Source organism: Thamnophis elegans, chromosome 3, assembly GCF_009769535.1.
Source record: "Thamnophis elegans isolate rThaEle1 chromosome 3, rThaEle1.pri, whole genome shotgun sequence".
NCBI classification, from domain to species: domain Eukaryota; kingdom Metazoa; phylum Chordata; class Lepidosauria; order Squamata; family Colubridae; genus Thamnophis; species Thamnophis elegans.
In genome coordinates, this window is record NC_045543.1 from 67,748,109 (window position 1) to 67,768,499 (window position 20,391).

The window sequence follows — 20,391 nt, forward strand, 5'->3', positions numbered from 1 at the left end:
AGAAGGCAATGGCAAAGTACCGTATTTATGGAAAAAAACCTTGCCCACAAAGTCTTGCCAAGAAAACTACGGAGATTTCTCCAAGCAGCCACCAGGAGTCAAAGGTGCAGATATGCAAAATCTATCTGTGGACTTCAGGATCCGAACAGTCTTGTAATAGAGCCAAACATGAAACTGGAATGTTTAAAATCCTCCAAATTGGATTTGAATATTGGAAATATTTATATTTTTAATCTGATTATGATCCCTTTACTGAACGTTAATCTTAATTTTATATTTTTGGATGTGATAAATGATTTTCAATATAGCTCTAAGCGATTTCCTCCCATAAATCTGTTAGTCCACAATCAATTTACCTGCTAAGAAACTCTTGATCAGTCCCACGAATATATGCAAAGGAAAAACCTCTCCTGAACAAGCTTTTAATGTAAAAAAAATTGGAAGTGTAATTTAATTCTCCAGTCTTACGACAGAAGAAAAAAAGAGCGCTAAAAAAGTCTATGGAACCCGGAAGCTCCGTTACCAATAAACAATGACCATCCTAATTTTTCTAGCTCTGTCGTCGCGCAGGAGTCGAACAAGCGGCTCCCCGGAGTCTCGCGAGATCCCTCGCAGCCTATGTGACTTCCGACTGAGCGGAAATACGGCCTCTTTTCCGTGGCTGACCTGGAGCGAGCGGCCGCGTTGGTGCCATGAAGGTAGGAGCCGAGCCTTGATTTTTCTCGTATGGCTTCTCCCGGAGCTCATAAATAATCATGTTGGCGGACAGAAGGCAGCCGACGGGGGGAGACGGAACAGAACGCGGGGCTAGGAATGTCGCCATCGAGGGGGATTGACACGGATTGGGGAAGGCGGGAGGGCGAAGGCGAGAAGCAATGGTGTTTTAGGCTTCCTTTGCAGGCGCTCTGTGTAAGAAGTTCGCCCCATCTCCGCTCCTTCTCCCTTGTTTCTGATGGCGTCTAATGAGCTTTCCCTTTTTTTCTGGTGGGATCTAATAAACTTTCACTTGTTTCTGGTGGGGTCTAATGAGCTTTTTTTTCTGCTGGGGTCTAATAAGCTTCCCCTTCTTTCTGGTGGGATCTAATAAGCTTTCTCTTGTTTTTTGGTAGGATCTAATAAGCTCTCCCTTTCCTTCCCCCCTTTTGTGCAATTATTTTTAGCTCAATATTTCGTTCCCTGCCACCGGCTGCCAGAAGCTCATTGAGGTGGACGATGAGCGTAAGCTGCGCACATTCTATGAGAAGCGGATGACTGCAGAGGTCTCTGCTGATGCTCTTGGTGAAGAGTGGAAGGTAGGGTGTCAGGTCTCTTTTTGGTGGGGGGGTGAACTCTGCATCGCTACCTTTTGCAGGGTTTCTTTCTGCAAAGTGGCATCATCCCCTTGGTGTGCCCTGGTCCACAAATTATGGAATGGGTTGCAAGGGTTGATGTGATTGCTCAGAGATCTCTTTGTGCTTGAATTCTGAGTTGACAAGTTTAGACCTTAACTTAGAAGATAGGTAAATAGAGTTCCAACACACACACACACCCTCCTGTGAATAGGATCTGGTAGATGTGATAGGATGCTAGGAAATGTGGCTTTGGTGGGACTGTTGAAATGGCTTTCAGCAAACAGATAGCTTGATCTGTCAAGTAGCTCACTATTTATTGCCAGTCCGTGGGTCTGAGCTATGTAGCCATTTGTGAGGAAAAAAGTATATTCAAAGCTAAGGTTTGAGCTTGCTGAGCTGAATTTAAGCTGGCAAAAGCTTTTGAGAGGACATTAGTTCCAAAATTTCCCCCCAGAAGGTTCTTTGTCATTGCTATGGGAAAATATTGGATAGAACACATTTAATATAAGGGCGTTCAAAGCCTTAAAACACCAGGATTCTCCTTAGTTGTAAGATAAATCTTACAGAAAATAAATCCTGCAAATAACTTATGTTTGGGGATGGAAATGCCCCCATTTGTGCTGCTTATCTGAGTTAGGATCCTCAAGCTGAAAAGGAACAAGATTAATTATCACAGTAGTTAAGAGTGGAGCTATATTATTGACCATCGTTATTTGAAGTGAATGTTAACATGCAGTTATGATTTATAAAGTGCTTCCGAAAAGTTTAAATTGCTCCTTTTTGTAGGGATACGTTGTCCGCATTAGTGGTGGCAATGACAAACAAGGCTTCCCAATGAAGCAAGGTGTCCTCACTCACGGCCGTGTCCGTCTGCTGCTTAGCAAGGGCCATTCCTGTTACCGCCCTAGGAGAACTGGAGAAAGAAAACGCAAATCTGTCCGAGGATGCATTGTTGATGCCAACTTAAGCGTCTTGAACTTGGTCATTATAAAGAAAGGTGAATTGTTTGTCTATTTTTCATTTGAAGGGGTGGGGAGAATTTGTCTCTGAAGAATAGAAAATATTCCTAAGCCCCTTCATTTTGGGCAAAGATTGCCAGCCTTGGTCCTGGACCATCCCCTTGGCATATAGTGGGGCATTACCTAAAGGAATAATTACATGACTTTTGACAAGGTAATAAGAAAATTAAAAGATTTCCAGGCTCCCTCTTACCTTTTTAAAAAAATAATGCTTGTTTTGTAAAGGATAGCATTCAGGGACGGATTTGTGATGAGGGATGATTTTTTAGTATAAGTTTGCTAATAATATAATAGCACCTATTGTTTGACAATTTTTCAAGGTGAGAAGGATATTCCTGGATTGACTGATCATACTGTGCCCCGTCGCCTTGGTCCCAAGAGAGCTAGCAGAATCCGAAAGCTGTTTAATCTCTCCAAAGAAGATGACGTCCGTCAGTACGTTGTGAGGAGACCACTGAACAAAGAAGGTAAGAAAGTGGAAGTAATACTTTATCTGTTTTGCTTTTCTGTTGGTCTATTTGAATTTTTACAGAAATCAAAGGAATCCAAAGAAATATGATAGCTAACTAAAAGTGTCAATTACTTAGTTTTCTTTTTACCTTAGACTTCTTAAGCTTGGCTACATCTTGGTATCAAATATCCTGGTTGATGTGCACATGTAGGTATATTTAGGTATATATCTAAATTTATTGTTGCTATGCATTTTTCAAAGGTGGCATGCAGTAGCTTTTTAAAGCGGAAAAACGTCTAATTTGTAGAAGTTACTATATGTATACAAGGTTTCTGCACCTATTGCACTGCAGACAATTGCAACATCATCTGATTAAATCAGGAGCGTAAAATAATTTTTTTCTGGGATAAAGACTACACTGATACTGAGACTAAAATGTTTGAATAAAGCTTGACATTTACTGTGACTACTCTTTTATGATTTACAAATTCTGCCTGGTTTAGAATAGTACATTAAATCCATGATCAAACTGCATTATTGGTTAGTGATTTCTGCATTTGATCCAGAGGCCTTTATCTGCACATGAATGCTTCAGATCAGTTTAAATTATAAATGTTTTTGTCTCTGATTATCTTTCAAACTAGGTTTAGCAGAGGTGGCCCTCAATTTACAACCACAATTGAGTTCAAAATTTCTGTTACTAAGTGAGACATTTGTTAAGTGAAATTTGCCCCATTTTACGATCTTTGTGGCCACACTTGTTAAGTGAATCACAGCAATTAAGTTAGGAATACGGTTGCTAAGTGAATCTGGCTTCCCTATTTGACTTTGCTTGTCAGAAGGTCACAAAAAGGGACGCTGGGACACTGCAACCATCATTAATGCAAGTCAGTTGCTAAGTGTCTGAATTTTGATCAGGTGACCATGGGTATGCTTCAATGGCTGTAAGTGGAAAATGGCTATAAATCACTTTGTTCAGGGTTGAACACTGAACTCAGAGAGTTCAGTTAACTCTCACTAATGAACTGTTGTAAGTCGAGGACTGTCTGTATATGGTGATCCTGCATAGTAGTTTTCAATAGCAATACACATGAGAAGCCAGTACTCAAAGGTTCTGCCCAAGAACATATAATTAAACCATGAGTTAGAGCAGTGTTTCTCAACCTTGGCGACTTTAAGTCCTGTGGACTTCAACTCCCAGCTCTGCTGGTTGGGGGATTCTGGGAGTTGAAGTCCACAGGACAAGGTTGAGAGACACTGAGTTAGAGGACTTAAACTTTTGTCATCTACAGGTAGTCCGCAACTTACAGCACTTCATTTAGTGATCGTTCAAAGTTACGATGGCACTGAAAAAAAGTGACTTATGACCAGTTTTCAGTTATGACCTTTGAAGCATCCTCATGATCATATGATCAAAATTCAAATGCTTGGCAACTGGTTCATACAACCTGTCTTGCCCATCTTAGGAAAGAAGCCAAGGACCAAGGCACCCAAGATCCAACGTTTGGTGACCCCCCGAGTCCTGCAGCATAAGCGCAGACGTATTGCTCTAAAGAAACAACGAACTCAGAAGAATAAGGAAGAGGCTGCCGAGTACGCCAAGCTTCTGGCTAAGAGAATGAAGGTCTGCTTCCTATATATGTTTGGGGAATTATTTGGTGGGAGGATCATATTCCTTTTCATGTGGTTCTTGAACGTGAACTATATATCGGAGATAGATACCTTACTGCAGAACGTTGATAAGCTTAAAGTTGAAACTGGAGGAAATTGTTGGCTCACAGGATTAAACACCCACACATGTATAATAGGTATAATTTAGTTTATATACGTATGCATAACAGGTATGCAAATATTTCTTACTCCACAAAGTGATTAGCATGTGTGTGGGGGGCACCTGTTAATGAAGTACTGACATGGTGAAATATGTCCCAACACATGGAGCAAATAAAATAAATTATGTCTTTGTTCTAACCTAGTGATGGCCAACCTTTTTCGCCTCGGGTGCCAAAACCATGCACGCGCTCACTTGCCCATCCCCATAATTTAATGTCCTCTCACATCGTGTCCTCTGCGCATGCACGTATGCACCCCCACAAGTATGCATGCATGGCTTTCTCGGAGCCGGGGAGGGAGAAAATCCCCTCCATCCTGTTCCCAAACTTCCAATTTGGACAAGGACGAAAAATGCCCCCAAATCAGCTGACCTGCATGTGCGCTGGAGTTGGCAGTGCAACACCTCGTCTGCCTTCAGAAGTGGCTCTGCGTTGCACAGGCTCGTCATCATGGTTCTAACCGATCCCTAGTTATTTTAACCCACAGGCAATTGAGTTTTAAACCATGCAATTGGCGCATTAGGGAAAAGATGAATTTCTCAGTTAGCCCTATTTACAAAGTTGGCTGTGTGATTTTGAGCCAGGCCCTCCTCAGCATCACTTGTGTGATATGAAGAGTGAGTGGATGAGGGTGAACAATAATGGTGCTAGGAATATAAATATAGTAGTTTTACTATACAGAATCAAGTCTGTTGTTTCACCTAAAATGGCTTGCACTGCTTTAGGGAATTATTTGACTTTGGATATTGGGGAACAAGGAGGTTGTTGAAAGTATTTCATGTAATAGCAAAATTTATGGATAGGAAGATGAGCCTGGGGATATATGCTTAAGGCTGTTGGTGAGTTCACAATGTGAATGTAGCTGACATTTCTGGCCACTGCCTTAAATATTATTAGAATATGCTTACATATTTGGAAACTGACAGCTAGAGATAGGAGTTTCTGCTATGGTGCTAGAAAATAAAGTGCTTGCGACTTCACCCAATGAATTTACAGCATTTAAAAAGTTGAGATGCAGTTTTATACTAATATGTAATATTCTTGGTCCCTTTTTCAGGAAGCAAAAGAGAAGCGGCAAGAACAAATAGCTAAGAGGCGTAGACTTTCTTCTCTGAGAGCTTCAACATCTAAATCTGAATCAAGCCAGAAGTAAGCAATGAACTGTGCTCCTAAAAACATTAAAATAAAGTTTTTATGATCAGAACAAACTTGATTCTATGTTATCCTTTTTGCTAATTCCTATCAGTTTAAATTAATGTCCGTAGTCGACTTCTGCTTGATGCAGAGGTTTCATTTTTGTATCATTCAGGGCTGTGACAATTTTGGCTTTTCCTTGCTCAGCAAGTGGCCTCTTATTTATATCATTCTTATAGCCATAGAATTTAGACTTATATACCACTTCACAATGATTCATAGCACTCTCGAACAGTTTATAGTGTCAGCACATTTTCCCCAACAATCTGGGACCTCATTTTACTGAACTCAGAAAGATGAAAGCTAAGTCAACCGGTTACGATCAAACTATTGGCTGTGGGCAGAGTGATCTTGCAATACTGTGTTCTAACCACTGACATGATGGCATATATACGGAACATATCTTTAAATTTAGCTTTAAACCTCTGCTAAACATTACCTCCTTCACACACAAAAAGCAGACGAGAAGGTATATTTGTATACTTTTATTTTTTTGCGATAATATTAACAAGTGGTTTCTAAATCACTGAGGGTTCCTATACAAAAGTAATTTTAAAAAATTACCACCCTTTTATCTACAGAAAATTAGGTATTTGTTAGATTAAAGCAAGCATACAGCTGACATATTTGTACAACAGAATTATAATTATTGCATTGGTAATAAACAACTCCATTGTCAGTCTTTTCTTTCCATATTTCAAATGCATACTGAAAGATTCCTAAAGAAACTCATGCATTTCTCTTTGATTTTAAATCCTCTCCCTTTTTATACTTGGATTATCTACAATGCAGAATAATTTCCAGTTTCTCTTAACGGTGCTTGGAAGATTAAAAATAAATGTATCAGTTAATGTTTACTTTAAAGATGGTTTTTGTAAGTTTTCGTTAAAATATGAAAAAACTTTGGGATGTTCGATGCTTCATTTCTAAATTACTAGAAGCTGTAAAACATGTTTTCCTAATGTTACTTCTATGAAGATGTGGTTAAGAGTAACATGCACATTTCTCTTAATATGTGTCTTTTCTACAGCTATGGTTATCTAATGCATGTTTTAGAAACAGCTCTTTTTAAATTATAAACTTAACTTGAAGCCAGATATAGTACAATGTCTTAGATTATGCAGATTAGTTAATGAGCATAAACCTGTCGTAAATGTTTTTCATAGCAAACCTACTTTATAAAATGCAATTGAAAATGGGAAATAGCAGCTTCATTGCTAATTGCTCTGTTAATTTATTTTTTTACAAAATTATTCAATAGAGGTCTTAATTTATCTGACAATGGATTTTTCAGCCTGATGCGCAGTAATAACATCAATAATAGTACGTTGTGTGCAATTTTATATTCCCATATTTTTCCTTCTTACAATTAAATAGCTCTGAATTACGTGAATTTTTACATGGCGTTTGAGAGCAGATGCTTTCCACATAATCTCATTTAACTCAAGACTTGTTCTTAGAGTATAAATACATAAGGTTGCCCTGGGGGATACTTTTCTACTCCACCCCAAAACACATCGATTTCCAAATATGTATAAAAATTGGCTGTACAAATATTGTACTATTATAACTCTCAATACTCGCCTTTTATTGTTTTACGGTTTTCAAAAGTATTCATCAGCCACTAAAATATTAACCTTTGAGTTGGTAAATAAAAATAAAACACTTAAATAAGTCCCACGGACTTAAGATATTAAGGTAGCCACTTAAGATATTAAATATTACCTACAAAGAATATTATGAGATCCCATAATTTGCATAATCACTTATTGTTCCTGTGTGGCTTCTAATATAGATGCAGTAAGAGCAAAATTGGCTATTCCTCTATAGATAGTAAGAGGGATCTGTGTCTGAACTTGATTTAAAGAGCAAATTTGGAAAAAGCTTGTGATTAGTGAAAATTGCAATTGGATCTCCACCTTTTGAAAAACATTGAAACACTGAATATTGTTTTGATCTATGCATACTTATATTAAAATAAGATCAGAGGTGATATATTCAAAAGGCACACTTTGAGCTTTGGTATGAAACCTATGTATTAAATTCACTGTCACTGATCTATTTAGCAATCATTTTAAGTTATAGTTTGTTAACTAGTTTGTTGGGCAGTTGGCTAGGCAACCTTGGCAAGTACAAGATTGTTGAATGCTTGACAGAAATTGAACAAAGATTTTTGGTCAGCAATGCCTGTTTAGGGATGCTGGAAAATTTCAAGAATGGGACCCCCTCATGGAATTACATATTCATTATCGTAATAGGGGTAACACCCTGACCGGTTGGGATGGTCCATGCCAGAAATTTGGGAGCATGAGAACTGTCAAGAAATGGCTCATAGAAAAGTTTTACAATAAAACAAGGCAAAATGACAGACCTGTTTTTACCCTGGCTTATCTTTGCTTTTTTCTATGTGTGTTGGGGGAATACTTCAAGAGAATCGAGGCTGCCTATATTTGCTTTATAAAGAATTTATGGAATTTTTGCAGAATTCAGCGCGGTTTTTGCAAATAAGAATGGTATGGTACTTGAGGGTGGCATATTCCTTTGTGCCAGTATCACATTTTTTTTTTAAAAAAAAAAACTGGATATGGGGATACAGTTGGGTCCCGCACTGGTGCTCCAAATATGAGAATATTTACACTTCTGGATCAACAGTCAAAATGTCTTACAAGGCTAACAGCAGTTCATAAAACCAGTTTTGAATTTGAGTTGAATTAACTAACTACACAGGAGTCAATAAGATTAACATTAGGTATAACATGCAGTGTTTTATGGTGGCCCACGTTGCTCCCAATGAAAAGTAAACTATATCAGTTAGTTTATAAATGAAACAAGAAAACGATAGTGGTAAATAGCTTGCGTATTTTTAAAAAAATCAAGAGCATTATTTTTGTCTTATGTTAAGATATAATTTTTATACTGTAAATATGACTGTATAGAATTGTGTTTCACAAGAGGTTTATTAACATAAAATCATGTGTAGATGAAAAACCATTATATTTGCAGATGGACATAAGAGATTCAAAAATTAAAATAGGTAATTGTACAGAAAGTGTTAACACCCTAATCCCCCAACACTTCCTTGAAAGGGTGAGACCAGAAACTGTTTTAAACAGTAACTTTTAAAAACATGGAAATTGCTTTAAAAACAAATTTCCAAGAATTTTGAAATGTGGCTTAGAGTAAATTTTTTTAAAAAAAATGCTATCACACCAGATTGTTCCAAAAAGTGCAAAATGTTGTGTTTTGTGTAATGTAATAATTTCACTGACTAAGATTTGCAATAGTTTATCTCCAGCAGTACTACTAAAGAATGAATAATTATATGGGCAAAAGACAGCCTTGAAAATCATGATCAAGAATGCATTTTGTATCTAAATCTTAATCTGTTTTTAAAATTCATAATTGTTTCTTTACAAAATTATTGAATGTGTCTAAATCTTTATTACAACAACACTTGAAATGAATATCTGATGTTGGAGATAAACCCGGGAATTGTAAAGAAAAGTGAGGTGTGAATATAATAAGCAGGAAAATAAAATACTTTAACATTAAAAATTAGTATTTTCATTTTCAGTAAATTCATCTTCAAGTGTATGAGTATAAATACGTTTAACACAGACGTATTTAACTCAGCCAGTGCAAAAAAGATACATATCCCACAGGTTAGAGAAAAATAAGGGATGGAACATTAGTGCACTGAAATTTTAAGCTCTGTCCCATATATATGTATATACATATATGAGCGTGTACATATACACACATATATGTTTTTGAGTCTGTATATCTAAATACACACAGACCCACACATGCAATTTTCTATGAATGCTAAAAATGTGAATATTTCATGCCCCTTTATGTACCTTTGTTCATCTATTCTCAGTTTTCCTTTATAAAAAGTCTTAGAGCCACTCCGGGTAGATACCCATCATTGCTTCAGAAAACATATGTACAGTTTAAAAAGTTACTATGAAAAGAAGAAACAATAAGCTTTGCTTTACACAGCCAGGATAAATGTTATAATTTTTCTGTGAATTGGGACAGTGATGGCTTTTAAGAGGCCCACTTGCTAAAGCTACAGTCTATTCTTTTGAACCAAGGGAAATAACTGCATTTCATAATAAAAATGTACATGAAATATGTACATATAAATGTAATAGAATTTCTTCCATACATAAATTAATGTACTCTTGAGCTAGAAGGAACAAGTAAAAGAAAGAAAGCAAATTAATGTCCCTTTGTTGTCACTCTTCACTTCTAGATAGAAGGGAAGGATTAAATAGCATGGTTGAAAGTTAACTGTCAATTTGATTATTTTGAGTTAGCGTATTTAATTCATGTGGTGGTATAAATATCAAATGTCACAGAACAATGTTACTCTTAAGTGGATTGCACACAGCAGTTGTTTTAACTAGAATTCTGGAGCTTGAAGCCAAATTTATACATTCCCAGTTATCTCCTTTTTTTCTTGGTAAGTCTTTGATGATGGAATCTATATGAGAGGTGCCCCAAAGCATTTTCTGCACCACTCTACAGTGTCACTGGGTGGAGAATCAATCTTTTGCATTTTTTTCAGTACTACTTCTGGAAGGCTTTTATATGCAGCTCTGTATTCATTGTCAAAGGCCTCTGAAAAAAGGAAGACAATTTAAGAGTCAGAAAGCACAGAAATTGTACTGCATGAATTGATTTTTCACCCTTTTATTTCCCCACAATTCAAAATCCAAATATTTTTTAATGAAATAAAATACATCTCTTCACTCTTGGTTTGCTTGTCCAAAACCCCTGTGGTCTTAACCCTGTGGTGGTTAAAAGTGGTGGATTAAGTATGATAGGTCAAAGTGTAAGTCTATTCTTCAGAAATTCACTGGATGATTTCAGCAGCCAAACACAAACTTTTTTGGGAAAAATTAAGAACATTGAACTCTTTGAGGAACATGGCTATAAATCAAATAAAATGAAAGTTACAATTTTTTTTAAAAAAACCAGCCAGTTTTGTTTTTAATGCTATACATTTCTAGTATTGGTTTGATTTTTTTTTAAAGCAAGAGTATAAACTGACATAAGCTAGTACTCCCGTCTTTCAGGAGAAAGGAATTTTTGGAGTAAATCTGAAGATTTAGCCCATTGATCAGTGAAACATGCTACAAATTTCCTATCAAACAGAGATGAGTCATGCTATAATAGATTAACTTTCTTACCAATATCAATATTCTCTCTTCCAAGGGACACCAGGGATAGGAAAAGGATTTCTCTGTAAAAACTCCTGTAAAAGATGCATAGACATTTAGACAAGTTCAACCCCTCCTTATAAGGTTAGCCTATAGGAAGGAATTTATGTTAACTTTCAGGTGAGTTTCAGTAATCAAATCTAGCCTTTCTCTAGCCTTTTTTCAGTAACAATATTCACATTAGTGAATCTAATTTTAGAGTCAGCATGCAAAAATCCTTTTAACTCTGAAGAAATGCTCTAAAAGGACCCAGATATTAGTATTGGTTTGAACTGTTGTTCTTTATTTACTGCCAGAATTGTTTAATGCCTATAATTGTTTCCTTTATTTCCAGTTGTAGATTTAGAACATAAACTTTACAATCGCTATACACACTAATGCTTACATATTCCAAGAGGGTAGGACCAAGAAAAAAAAGCATTTAAAACTAATTCCCCACAAAATTAGATTTTCCAGGAATAAAATTTACCTTTTTGTTTTTCATGACTGCTTCGTGCACAAAACTTGTATATAAACATATTTCTCCTTCCAATGGGTACAAATTGGGGGGGGGGGGGGAAGAGGATTGAAATGGAATATGCAGAGAACAGGGAGCAAAGGCAGATGTATAAATGAGGTAAGGAATTGTACAGATGTTCTGAAAAGGATTAAAACAAGAGGCCAGTAGACCATTCCCAGCATAATTCTTCAAGGCATCTTGATTATGGATGTTACACAGTTATATGCACTTCCACTAATTTTACTTCTTTTTGATAGCTGTTCTTGTCTTGTCAGGTGATATACACCACCTTCACCTGGGGGAAAGACCTGCTCCAAATAAATGCTATTTGCACAGGCTAACTTGTTATCTCTGGTTATCTTTACTTCATACCAAGGAAAGCATCTACATACTACCTAATGTGGCAAAAAAAGAGGACCCAATGGTCAACTGAATGCTGAACATATTCCTAGGGATGCATGGAACTTTTCAAAGAGTTAACATTCATATCTAAATGGTGATGCCCTTTACCTTTGCCGTTTCTCATCCCGCTTAATTTTCTGCACAAGGAGATTAATAGGTGTAACAACATCATTGTGCTGAATGCTCAGTTTGATGTTTTCAACTAAAGTGATTATTGCTTGTTGCTCTTCAGAATTGACCGAGGGCTTCTTTTCTGTAGAATCTAGAAGGGGGAAAAATAAAGTTTTTTGTTTTTTTTTAAAAAGCCACACAACCTAAAAAAATATTGTGCAGAATTGAGAGATCCGAGATGAAGGACAGAAGAAGAAAAGGGCAAGGAGGGAAAAGGGAAAAACTAAATTTAGTTTTGGTAACTGGAAGAGTAATGATCTGACATTTGGTACTCGATACCAGGGGTGGTATTTACTTACTTTCCCTACCGGTTCGCAAATGTGAGTGAGCACGTCCAACATGTGCTTGGCCATCCGTGCATGCGCTTTGGCTTGAAAACGTGCCTAAATAGGACAGCATAGACCCAGGGCAGGTGGGCAGGCCCACCCATGATTTCCACTACCAGTTCTGGCAAGCCAGCTGAATACCACCTTTGCTCGATACCCAGCACTAGAGAGATTATGTATGATAATAGTTGAACACATATGCAGCATTTTAAAACTTTGCACAATATTTGATGAATGTTGTATTCTGCTGGAAGGCAAATCCATGAGGGTGATTCCCATTGCATTTTTACAGCAGAGCAGATTTGCTTTCTAAGCGCCGCCATAGTAGCAACAGCAGCACAGATTTTATCAAAACAGATACTTCATTTCCTTCGAGTCCTGCAAAAAAATCAAGTGGAACAACAACGGCTGATGACCCCTTTCTATCGGCCCACCATAGAAAGTGTCCTCGCATATTGTATTACAGTATGGTATGCTGGTTTAACAGCTGCGGACAGGAAGGCACTACAGAGAGTGATCAATTTGGCATAAGAAACCATTGGTAGCCCTCTGACACCACTGGATGACATTGCCAGATTTCGCTGCTTTAGCTGAGTAAGGAAGATACTCAGAGATGATTCACACCCTAGTCAGTGTCTCTTTGCACTTCTACCATCAGGCAGAAGGCATCAAAGTATAGCCAGCCGAACAAACAGGTTTAAAGATAGTTTCTATCCTTGGGCTGTGAGACTTTTAAATACAACTACAATCACTCCATGCACACGCTATTTTTTTTTCTTTTTCTTTCTTTTTTCATTTCTGTTATAATATTTGCACTAGTGAGGTTAAAACCAATTTCGTTGTATTTAAGTACAATGACAATAAAGACTATACTTATACTTATACATGCATATGGTCAACATCTTTTCAATTCAAAGTACTATGAAATAGAATCAAAGTTTAGTCTCATTTTAAGGGGGTAAAACCTTATAACAGTAAGAAAATCTTATTTATATGGAAGACTTTCTGTGGAGAACCAAGTTCTTATGGCATCAAAATCCTATTGTGTTTATTAAAATGGAAGCTGTTATGGCTGTACTGGCCAAATTCTGATTGTGATGTTTGTGATTCTTTCCCTGATAATTCTCAATTATGTCCTTTTTTCCCCTTTGAAATGTTAAATGTTGAGCTATGCAGTGTGTACATCATATCTGGAAATGTCTTAACACTGCAGAACTGAAAATGTTCTCTGCTCATAAAAAAAACTTTGTCCTACTAATTTATGAGTGGGTTTTTTTAGGACATAAAAAAGACATTTTGAATAAAATATCTCTGAGGGAGATGGGCAGTTAAGAAGTACAAAATAAATAAGTAAGTAAAAGTTGGTTTTTGTCATTTGGAAAAGTTGGCCTCAGATATGCATAAGTAAATAAATATTTCAGAATTTCTAACAACAGCAAAGATTTTTGTCTGGACAAAATTCTCACAAACATTTTACTCACTCTGATTTCTCCAAGATACATATAGTGGGTCCCCGGATTCTTGGTGAAAATTGATGTTGTCCCATAGTAGCTGTATGTACACTAGCTTGCTGTCTTGAGACAAGTTGGTCAGAGGAAGCTAGAATGGAGGAAGCATACTTTTTCTTTTTTACTACAGATTGAGAAATCTGCCAACATTTGGCAGCACCATATACACATATCCTAATTTCATTATTTTTCTACAAAAAGGGAACAGATGCCTGAAAGAGTTTGTATCTTCCGATTTAAATCAAGCCAAATTCAGGGGAAGAAAAATATATATTTTCCTCACAACAATCCTGGGAGGAAAGTTAAACTGAGAGTGAGAATGACTGGCCAAAGTCACACAGCTGGCTTTCATGCCTGAGATGAGACTAGAGCTAATAGTCTCCTGATTCCCTCTACCACTAAAACAAACTGGGTCCTGCAATGACATCCATATCTTCTAACTTACTCTTAAGCAAATCTCAAAAGGATTTAAGTGTTATCTCAATATTACTGTTCACTCTCATTTTAAGTCTTAATGTGAGCACTTAAAAGTTTAAGAATTTCAGTCCAGAGTTCATTAATTTTCAGTAAACAAGAAGAAAATGTAAAAGTCCCTTCTGCTTTATTCCTCCCCTCCCCCAAACCAATGGGACAAATCTTAATTTTGACCTTTCCATCAATATTTTGAATGGAAAAAGAACATAATGAACCATTTCTTCTGGACAATCCACTTCTGTAAACATATAAACCTCTCCCACAACCCTTGGACTGGATTGCCCTAATGTAGCCTTTCACAATCTCAGCAAGTTAAAAATGTATGGTATGCTGGCTGGGGAATTTTGGGAGTTGTTCGCACATTTTAAATTTGCTAAAGTTGAGAAACGCTGCTCTAGGGTTATGAAGTAGAGTCATTCTTTTTTTCAAGGTCATTTCAGTCAGTGGCATCTGTTAAAATTCATCCCATGGACATATTTGACTTTGAAGTGCAAATGCTTCTCCAGATATATTCATTCAATACTGTCGATAGAGGTGGTCATTTCCAGAATGACCAAAGAGGAAAGAAATCAGTTTTTAATTGTTTCTCTTACAAAGAGCTGTGCCTTTCCTCCAAATATTAAGGGTCTGCATTTGCTTGTGGTGCCAAAACATCACCTACCTGTGTTCCATCATTGCAGTGTTCAGATGTTAGAATGAGACCGGGCAAGTTACTTGGGAGGTCCAGGCGCCGGAAATACCATACCAAATTCCAAAAAATAATGGGATGCTGATTGATGAACGTTGATGTGTGAATTACTTGTTCTCCTTCATTCTCCAACAAAGATTCAAGCTCCTTCCGGAGAACCAATGGGCTCAAATAGGGAACCGATACAGGCAGCGGATTTGTCCTTTTTGTTAAAGGATCCTAAAAAGTATCAATGATCATTAAGTGAGCAAGCAATGCTTTGTCACTTCTCCCAGCCACTCTCCCTAATAAAAAAATCTCAATAAACCTCTGAGCTGCGTTAACAGGAATGGCATCCATGCAATATTGTAAACATACAAATATCACTATCTTACCCAGTGAGTTACAATACAGAAACCATTTGAGAGAAGAGAAAGCTCTGTTTTCTAAAATGAGTCATATACAAAATCTATGGAACTTGAACTACAACTGAAGCAGAATAAACAAATGGGGGGGGGGGGGGGAAGAGTTGATATCTACCGGTAGCTCTTGTACATATTACCAAGAAAAGCTTGGTTACCTACCACTGTCTCTTGTAAACTATTTGGGAGGCTAACTGTTGAAATGCCATGAGATGGTCTTTGCAGAAGATCAATATTTTGCAGTGGGCCACCAACACTGTGACTCCGTGTCAGAGAAGTCCCCCGTTTTGATGAATTATTTGTAACAGGAGGCTTTACGCGTTTGAGATTTTTGTCTTCTTCCTCTGCTGTATGGATGCTGAAACACAATACAAACACTTATGAATATTTTAAAACTAGCAGAATTAAAACAAAATATTTAAATGAGTTCCTGGTTCACTAGCCCAGCCAATCAAACCATGCCTTCTTCCAAGCACTTCTTACTCCGAATTCTGCTCAGGGGGGCAATGGGTATGTGGTGCAGCATTCTGTAAGGGCTTTCCTCCCCTTCTCAAAATGTTATTATTTTTCACAAATCTAATTGTACTGATTCCTCACCAATTTCTTAGTGCTATTTTGACTCCAATACTGTCAGCACTCACTAGCAGTATTTACTTTTCACAAGAATGCCGTTTCTCCTGTATCTATAATGCACAAAGTGCTTACCAAATTTGCGGCTACAATAATTCAGTTAAGAGCATTATTATGTATTTTATAGGATGTGATGAATGAATCAGATGAATGCTTCATCCTTCCCATACCAACACTTTCTTAGGTCTTGGCGTTTCATTCCCAAACAAGGCCTTTTCTACAAAATGGGGAACTTGATGGCAGTTCAGAGTCTTATATTTGAAAGAAATCTGATTTTCAAGTGAACCAATAAATTCCTCCCAAGCATAATGATGTAAGACAGTCCCATTTAATTCCTGTCTGTACCTTTGTGTCGCTGGGCTGCTATTTTCCTCACTGATGGCCTGGTTGGCACTTGAAGGTTCTGAAAAACTGATCAGATCTGTGGTAGGGATGGAGGCAGGTTTCGGTTCCAGAGAATCCGTGGTTAATGGAATGTTAGTGCTGTGTAAACTATCACCAGAGGTACTCGGTTTCAAAAGCAAACTGGTAAAAAAAGAAACAGGCAGGAAGTATACAATTACAAACAACAAAGGAATGTGATCAGCATAATTTTGTCCTTTGTAATACTGGTAGTCCTTGACTTATGACTGCAATTCAGCTAACATTTATGTTGTTAAGCGAGACATTTGTTAAATGAGTTTTGTCCCATTTTATCAGAGTTCTTGTCACAGTTGTTAAGTGAATCACCACAGTTGTTAAATAAGTAACAAAGTTGTTAAGTGAATCTGGCTTCCCCATTGACCTTGCTGGTCAGATGGTTGCAAAAGGTGATCACATGACCACAGGATACTGCAACCATCATAAATATGCAGTTGCCAAGGAGTTGAATTTTGATCACAGTACAATGGGGATTCTGCAACTTTGGTAAGTGTGAAAAATAGTCATAAGTCACTTTTTTCAGTGCCACTGTAACTTTACTAAATGAATTGTAAGTTGAAGTCTACCTGTACTTCCAGTTATCCCAAATTTATCATATTGATTGATTTTTAATTCCTACATTAAGACTGGAGGACTCAATCTGCAATCTCACACTGGTTAAAAATGAGATTTATAGACCAATTTGTCAATAGAGATCATAAACCCACATTAAGCAGAAGAGAAAACCAAAACTAAAACTGCTTCACCATATAAATAGAAACGTATCCATATCCAGTATGTGAGATAAGGACAATTTAATGGGCATACCTAATATTTGTTTGTGTGACTACCAAGTTTGCTATTATCTGCAAAGGATGAATTATGAAAGTATCTCAAAGCTATTTAGTGGCTACCAAAGTCTACCAACCTTGCAAGGCCACGTAAGTCTTTAAATTCCACATTAAGGAGAGGTAAAAAGGCACTTTTGCAAAATGGACAGGTAGAATTCAAATTAGAATCATCTGCAGTCCATCCTGCCATAATTTCTTCATCATAAACCAAGGCACCACAGGTTCGACACTGAGAGCAGCTCGACATTAAAACCTATTTTTTAAAAAAACAACAATGTTTTCTTTAAAGACATGAAAACAAACAGATATTTAAAACTCCAAACTGTTTTGTTCGTTAAGAAGACAAAAAGATCTATATTTAACTGATCAAAAGCATGTCTAGTTTAGCACACTACTTCTACAATTTCAAATCTTTTTCTACTTCATACTTCAACAGGCAATTAATGTTTTTCAATCTGCATATTATACATTTCTGCATATTATACATTTCTTTCTCAGCTCTGGGCACCAGATATATGTAAGACTGCAACTCCCGTCAACTCATTTTAGGACTGAAAATGAATTTCAGCCCAAAGTGCCTGTAAGGCACCTGTTAAAACTTAATTGTGACGTATTAAATTGGTGTATGTATTAACAGTAAATACAGACAGTGTATGTGGGTCAGTGGATTGAATGCAAATAATATATGAAAAGGCACATATACTTTTAAAAACTAAGTAATAATTTGTTTCATAAATAGTACTCTTCAAAGGAAACAGAAATGTTTTAAGGTTTATTATTTTTTTAAATGTTCTGAAAGAAAATTAAATTTACATAAAATAAAGCAACATCTTTATTCAAGATTATAAATTTTACCTCCATTGCACAATTTTGGAAGATACTGGATAGACTGGTATTGTATGAAGAGCCATGTTCAGATTTATCAGAATCCATAACTTTCATACCTCGTGAAAATTGATTTTCCCCTGTAATAAAGTAATGTGAAGCAATTTAAAAATTATTTAATTACATATAAAAAGATAGGAAAATATTGATATAATTGCAATATTTAACCACAACTCTTATTACCCCATTAGACAATAAATTCCCATACAGTTCCGAGAAGTTGCTTTTTAAAAACCAAGCCTAAATAATTGTGTGGGGGGGGAGGGGGAATACTATATTCTTCCAGTGATATAGTGATATGGATTCATAATTACTTTCTATCACATGAAACTGAATTTTTTAAAGTACTGATGCCACTTCAGATTGGACACATTTTTGCCCATTTCATTTTATACCTCTGTGCTATATTTTTCACTCAACAAGCCAGAATTCAGAAGGAAAATTGCTATATGAACGACTGCTAAGTAACACATGCTGCTTTTTTAAATGGAGAATTTACTGAATGAAAAAGCAACCCTAATGTAACATATTGACTGGCAAACAATAGTAATTAGCTCTGTTTAGTAGAACTTTGATTTTCAAAACGGACAAGATGAAAGAACAATTTTTATGCAGTTAGTTGTCTGGAGACAAAGAAAAGGAAAAGTTCTATTTACTAAGTAGCAAGTAAGCTTCTTACTATATATTTTTCTCTCAGACCATGTTTCCCAAATGCAGAAAGTCATAAACAGTTAATAGAAAAAAATTAGGGTATTTCCAGGCAACGGTTTTTAAAATTTTGGAGAAACCACTCTACTTGTAAGGAGAAAAACAGAGCCAACCATCTGCTGGGGATGTACTAATCTGGATTTCTGCATGGAGGAGGATAGACTTGATGAGCAATTCAAAGTTTATGGTACCTGTAGGATAGTGTGGCTTCCCTAAGTCTCCACTGCTGTTGCTGCTTCCAAGACTTGTGGTGCTCTGCGCAAGTTCACTGGTAGCCAGTCCTGGGATTCCTATTTTTGGCGACTGACAGAAGCCTAATATATGATCTTCAAAGCCAGCAGGGAAGGTGAAATCGGGATGGCTGGTTTCCTCCTTCAATTAAAAGGTAAAAGATAAATTCAGAATCTTAACACTAATGTAAAATGTTCACTATTTAATTATTATTATTGAAAATGCAAGTGCCAAGGCCCTGACATTTCAGCAGTGTGTGTGATTTGCCTTCTTGTTTAATGTGTTTGCAATGAATCTCTCAAGGCAAAGAAAAACTGGTTGAAGAAACTTTTGAAATGGATTAAGAGGGAAATTGAAGCCTGAGAGAAGAAACCAATAAACACCTCTTTGCTAGGTAAGGAACAGAATAATACCTAATGCTTTTCAGGCCACTGAGATTGGGTGATTTCACAGTGTATGTAGGAGATAAAAAGAACAATGATATTATTAACAATGACGCTGCAAGTATTTTGCAGAAATACTATTATCTTTAAGTGCTACAAATATGATAAGTACTTCAAATAGATATTTCTAACTAGTCTTCCTTTTTGCAGGCAATATCATCTTAAATTCATAGTGGTTTTCCATTTTACTAATAAAAAAAAATCCATGGGACCTCATATGAGAAAACAGATTATATGAATTTTAGTCATTTTATTGTTCAAAAATAAAGGCTATTGCAAATATGGTTATTACTTTGCCCCCGCCATAACACATGGAATGGAATTTAAAGAGAAATCCTCACAGTCTCAAAATAAAATTAACCTAGGAAGTTGCAAGCAAACAAAGATAAAATTCAAATGCAGCATGAAAGCCTCAATGGGGCGGATCCAGCCTACTAATTGCCTACTATCAGCATTAAGATTACAACAGGAAATCAAAATGCATGCTTCAGTTAAGAACTGTATAATCAATTTGTGTTCTGTGTTACAATGTTATGGATGACATGGGTGAAATTCAATAATATTAATCTGATTAACACTGTTTTTTTCTGGAATGAATTCTCCCTCCCTTTTTGAATACACAAAAATTTGGCCCAAAAATTTGTGGCACCTTCTAAAATAGTATCAGAGCAAAGGGGAAATAATTTATAGAAGTAAGAGGAGTAAATTTATTATTGAAAG

At 36.6% G+C, this 20,391-nt stretch overlaps 2 protein-coding genes across 2 annotated transcripts in view; one reads left to right on the forward strand and one right to left on the reverse strand.

The window, feature by feature from the left end:
• The first annotated feature begins 591 nt into the window (after nt 1–591).
• Nucleotides 592–5,841, forward strand: RPS6 (ribosomal protein S6). Its single transcript, XM_032214771.1, has 6 exons — nt 592–698; nt 1,161–1,292; nt 2,118–2,328; nt 2,671–2,817; nt 4,268–4,425; nt 5,691–5,841. The coding sequence occupies exons 1-6, from the start codon at nt 693–695 to the stop codon at nt 5,784–5,786; spliced, it is 750 nt and encodes a 249-aa protein (XP_032070662.1). The 5' UTR covers nt 592–692; the 3' UTR covers nt 5,787–5,841.
• Nucleotides 5,842–6,297: 456 nt separating this feature from the next.
• DENND4C (DENN domain containing 4C) overlaps nt 6,298–20,391 on the reverse strand; it is a 78,057-nt gene continuing 63,963 nt past the window's right edge. The window contains 10 exon segments of the mRNA XM_032214773.1: nt 6,298–10,453; nt 11,026–11,090; nt 12,065–12,218; nt 13,935–14,052; nt 15,097–15,342; nt 15,687–15,882; nt 16,500–16,679; nt 17,482–17,657; nt 18,260–18,369; nt 19,189–19,369. Coding sequence (XP_032070664.1) covers nt 10,317–10,453; nt 11,026–11,090; nt 12,065–12,218; nt 13,935–14,052; nt 15,097–15,342; nt 15,687–15,882; nt 16,500–16,679; nt 17,482–17,657; nt 18,260–18,369; nt 19,189–19,369 — 1,563 coding nt within the window. The 3' untranslated portion in view covers nt 6,298–10,316.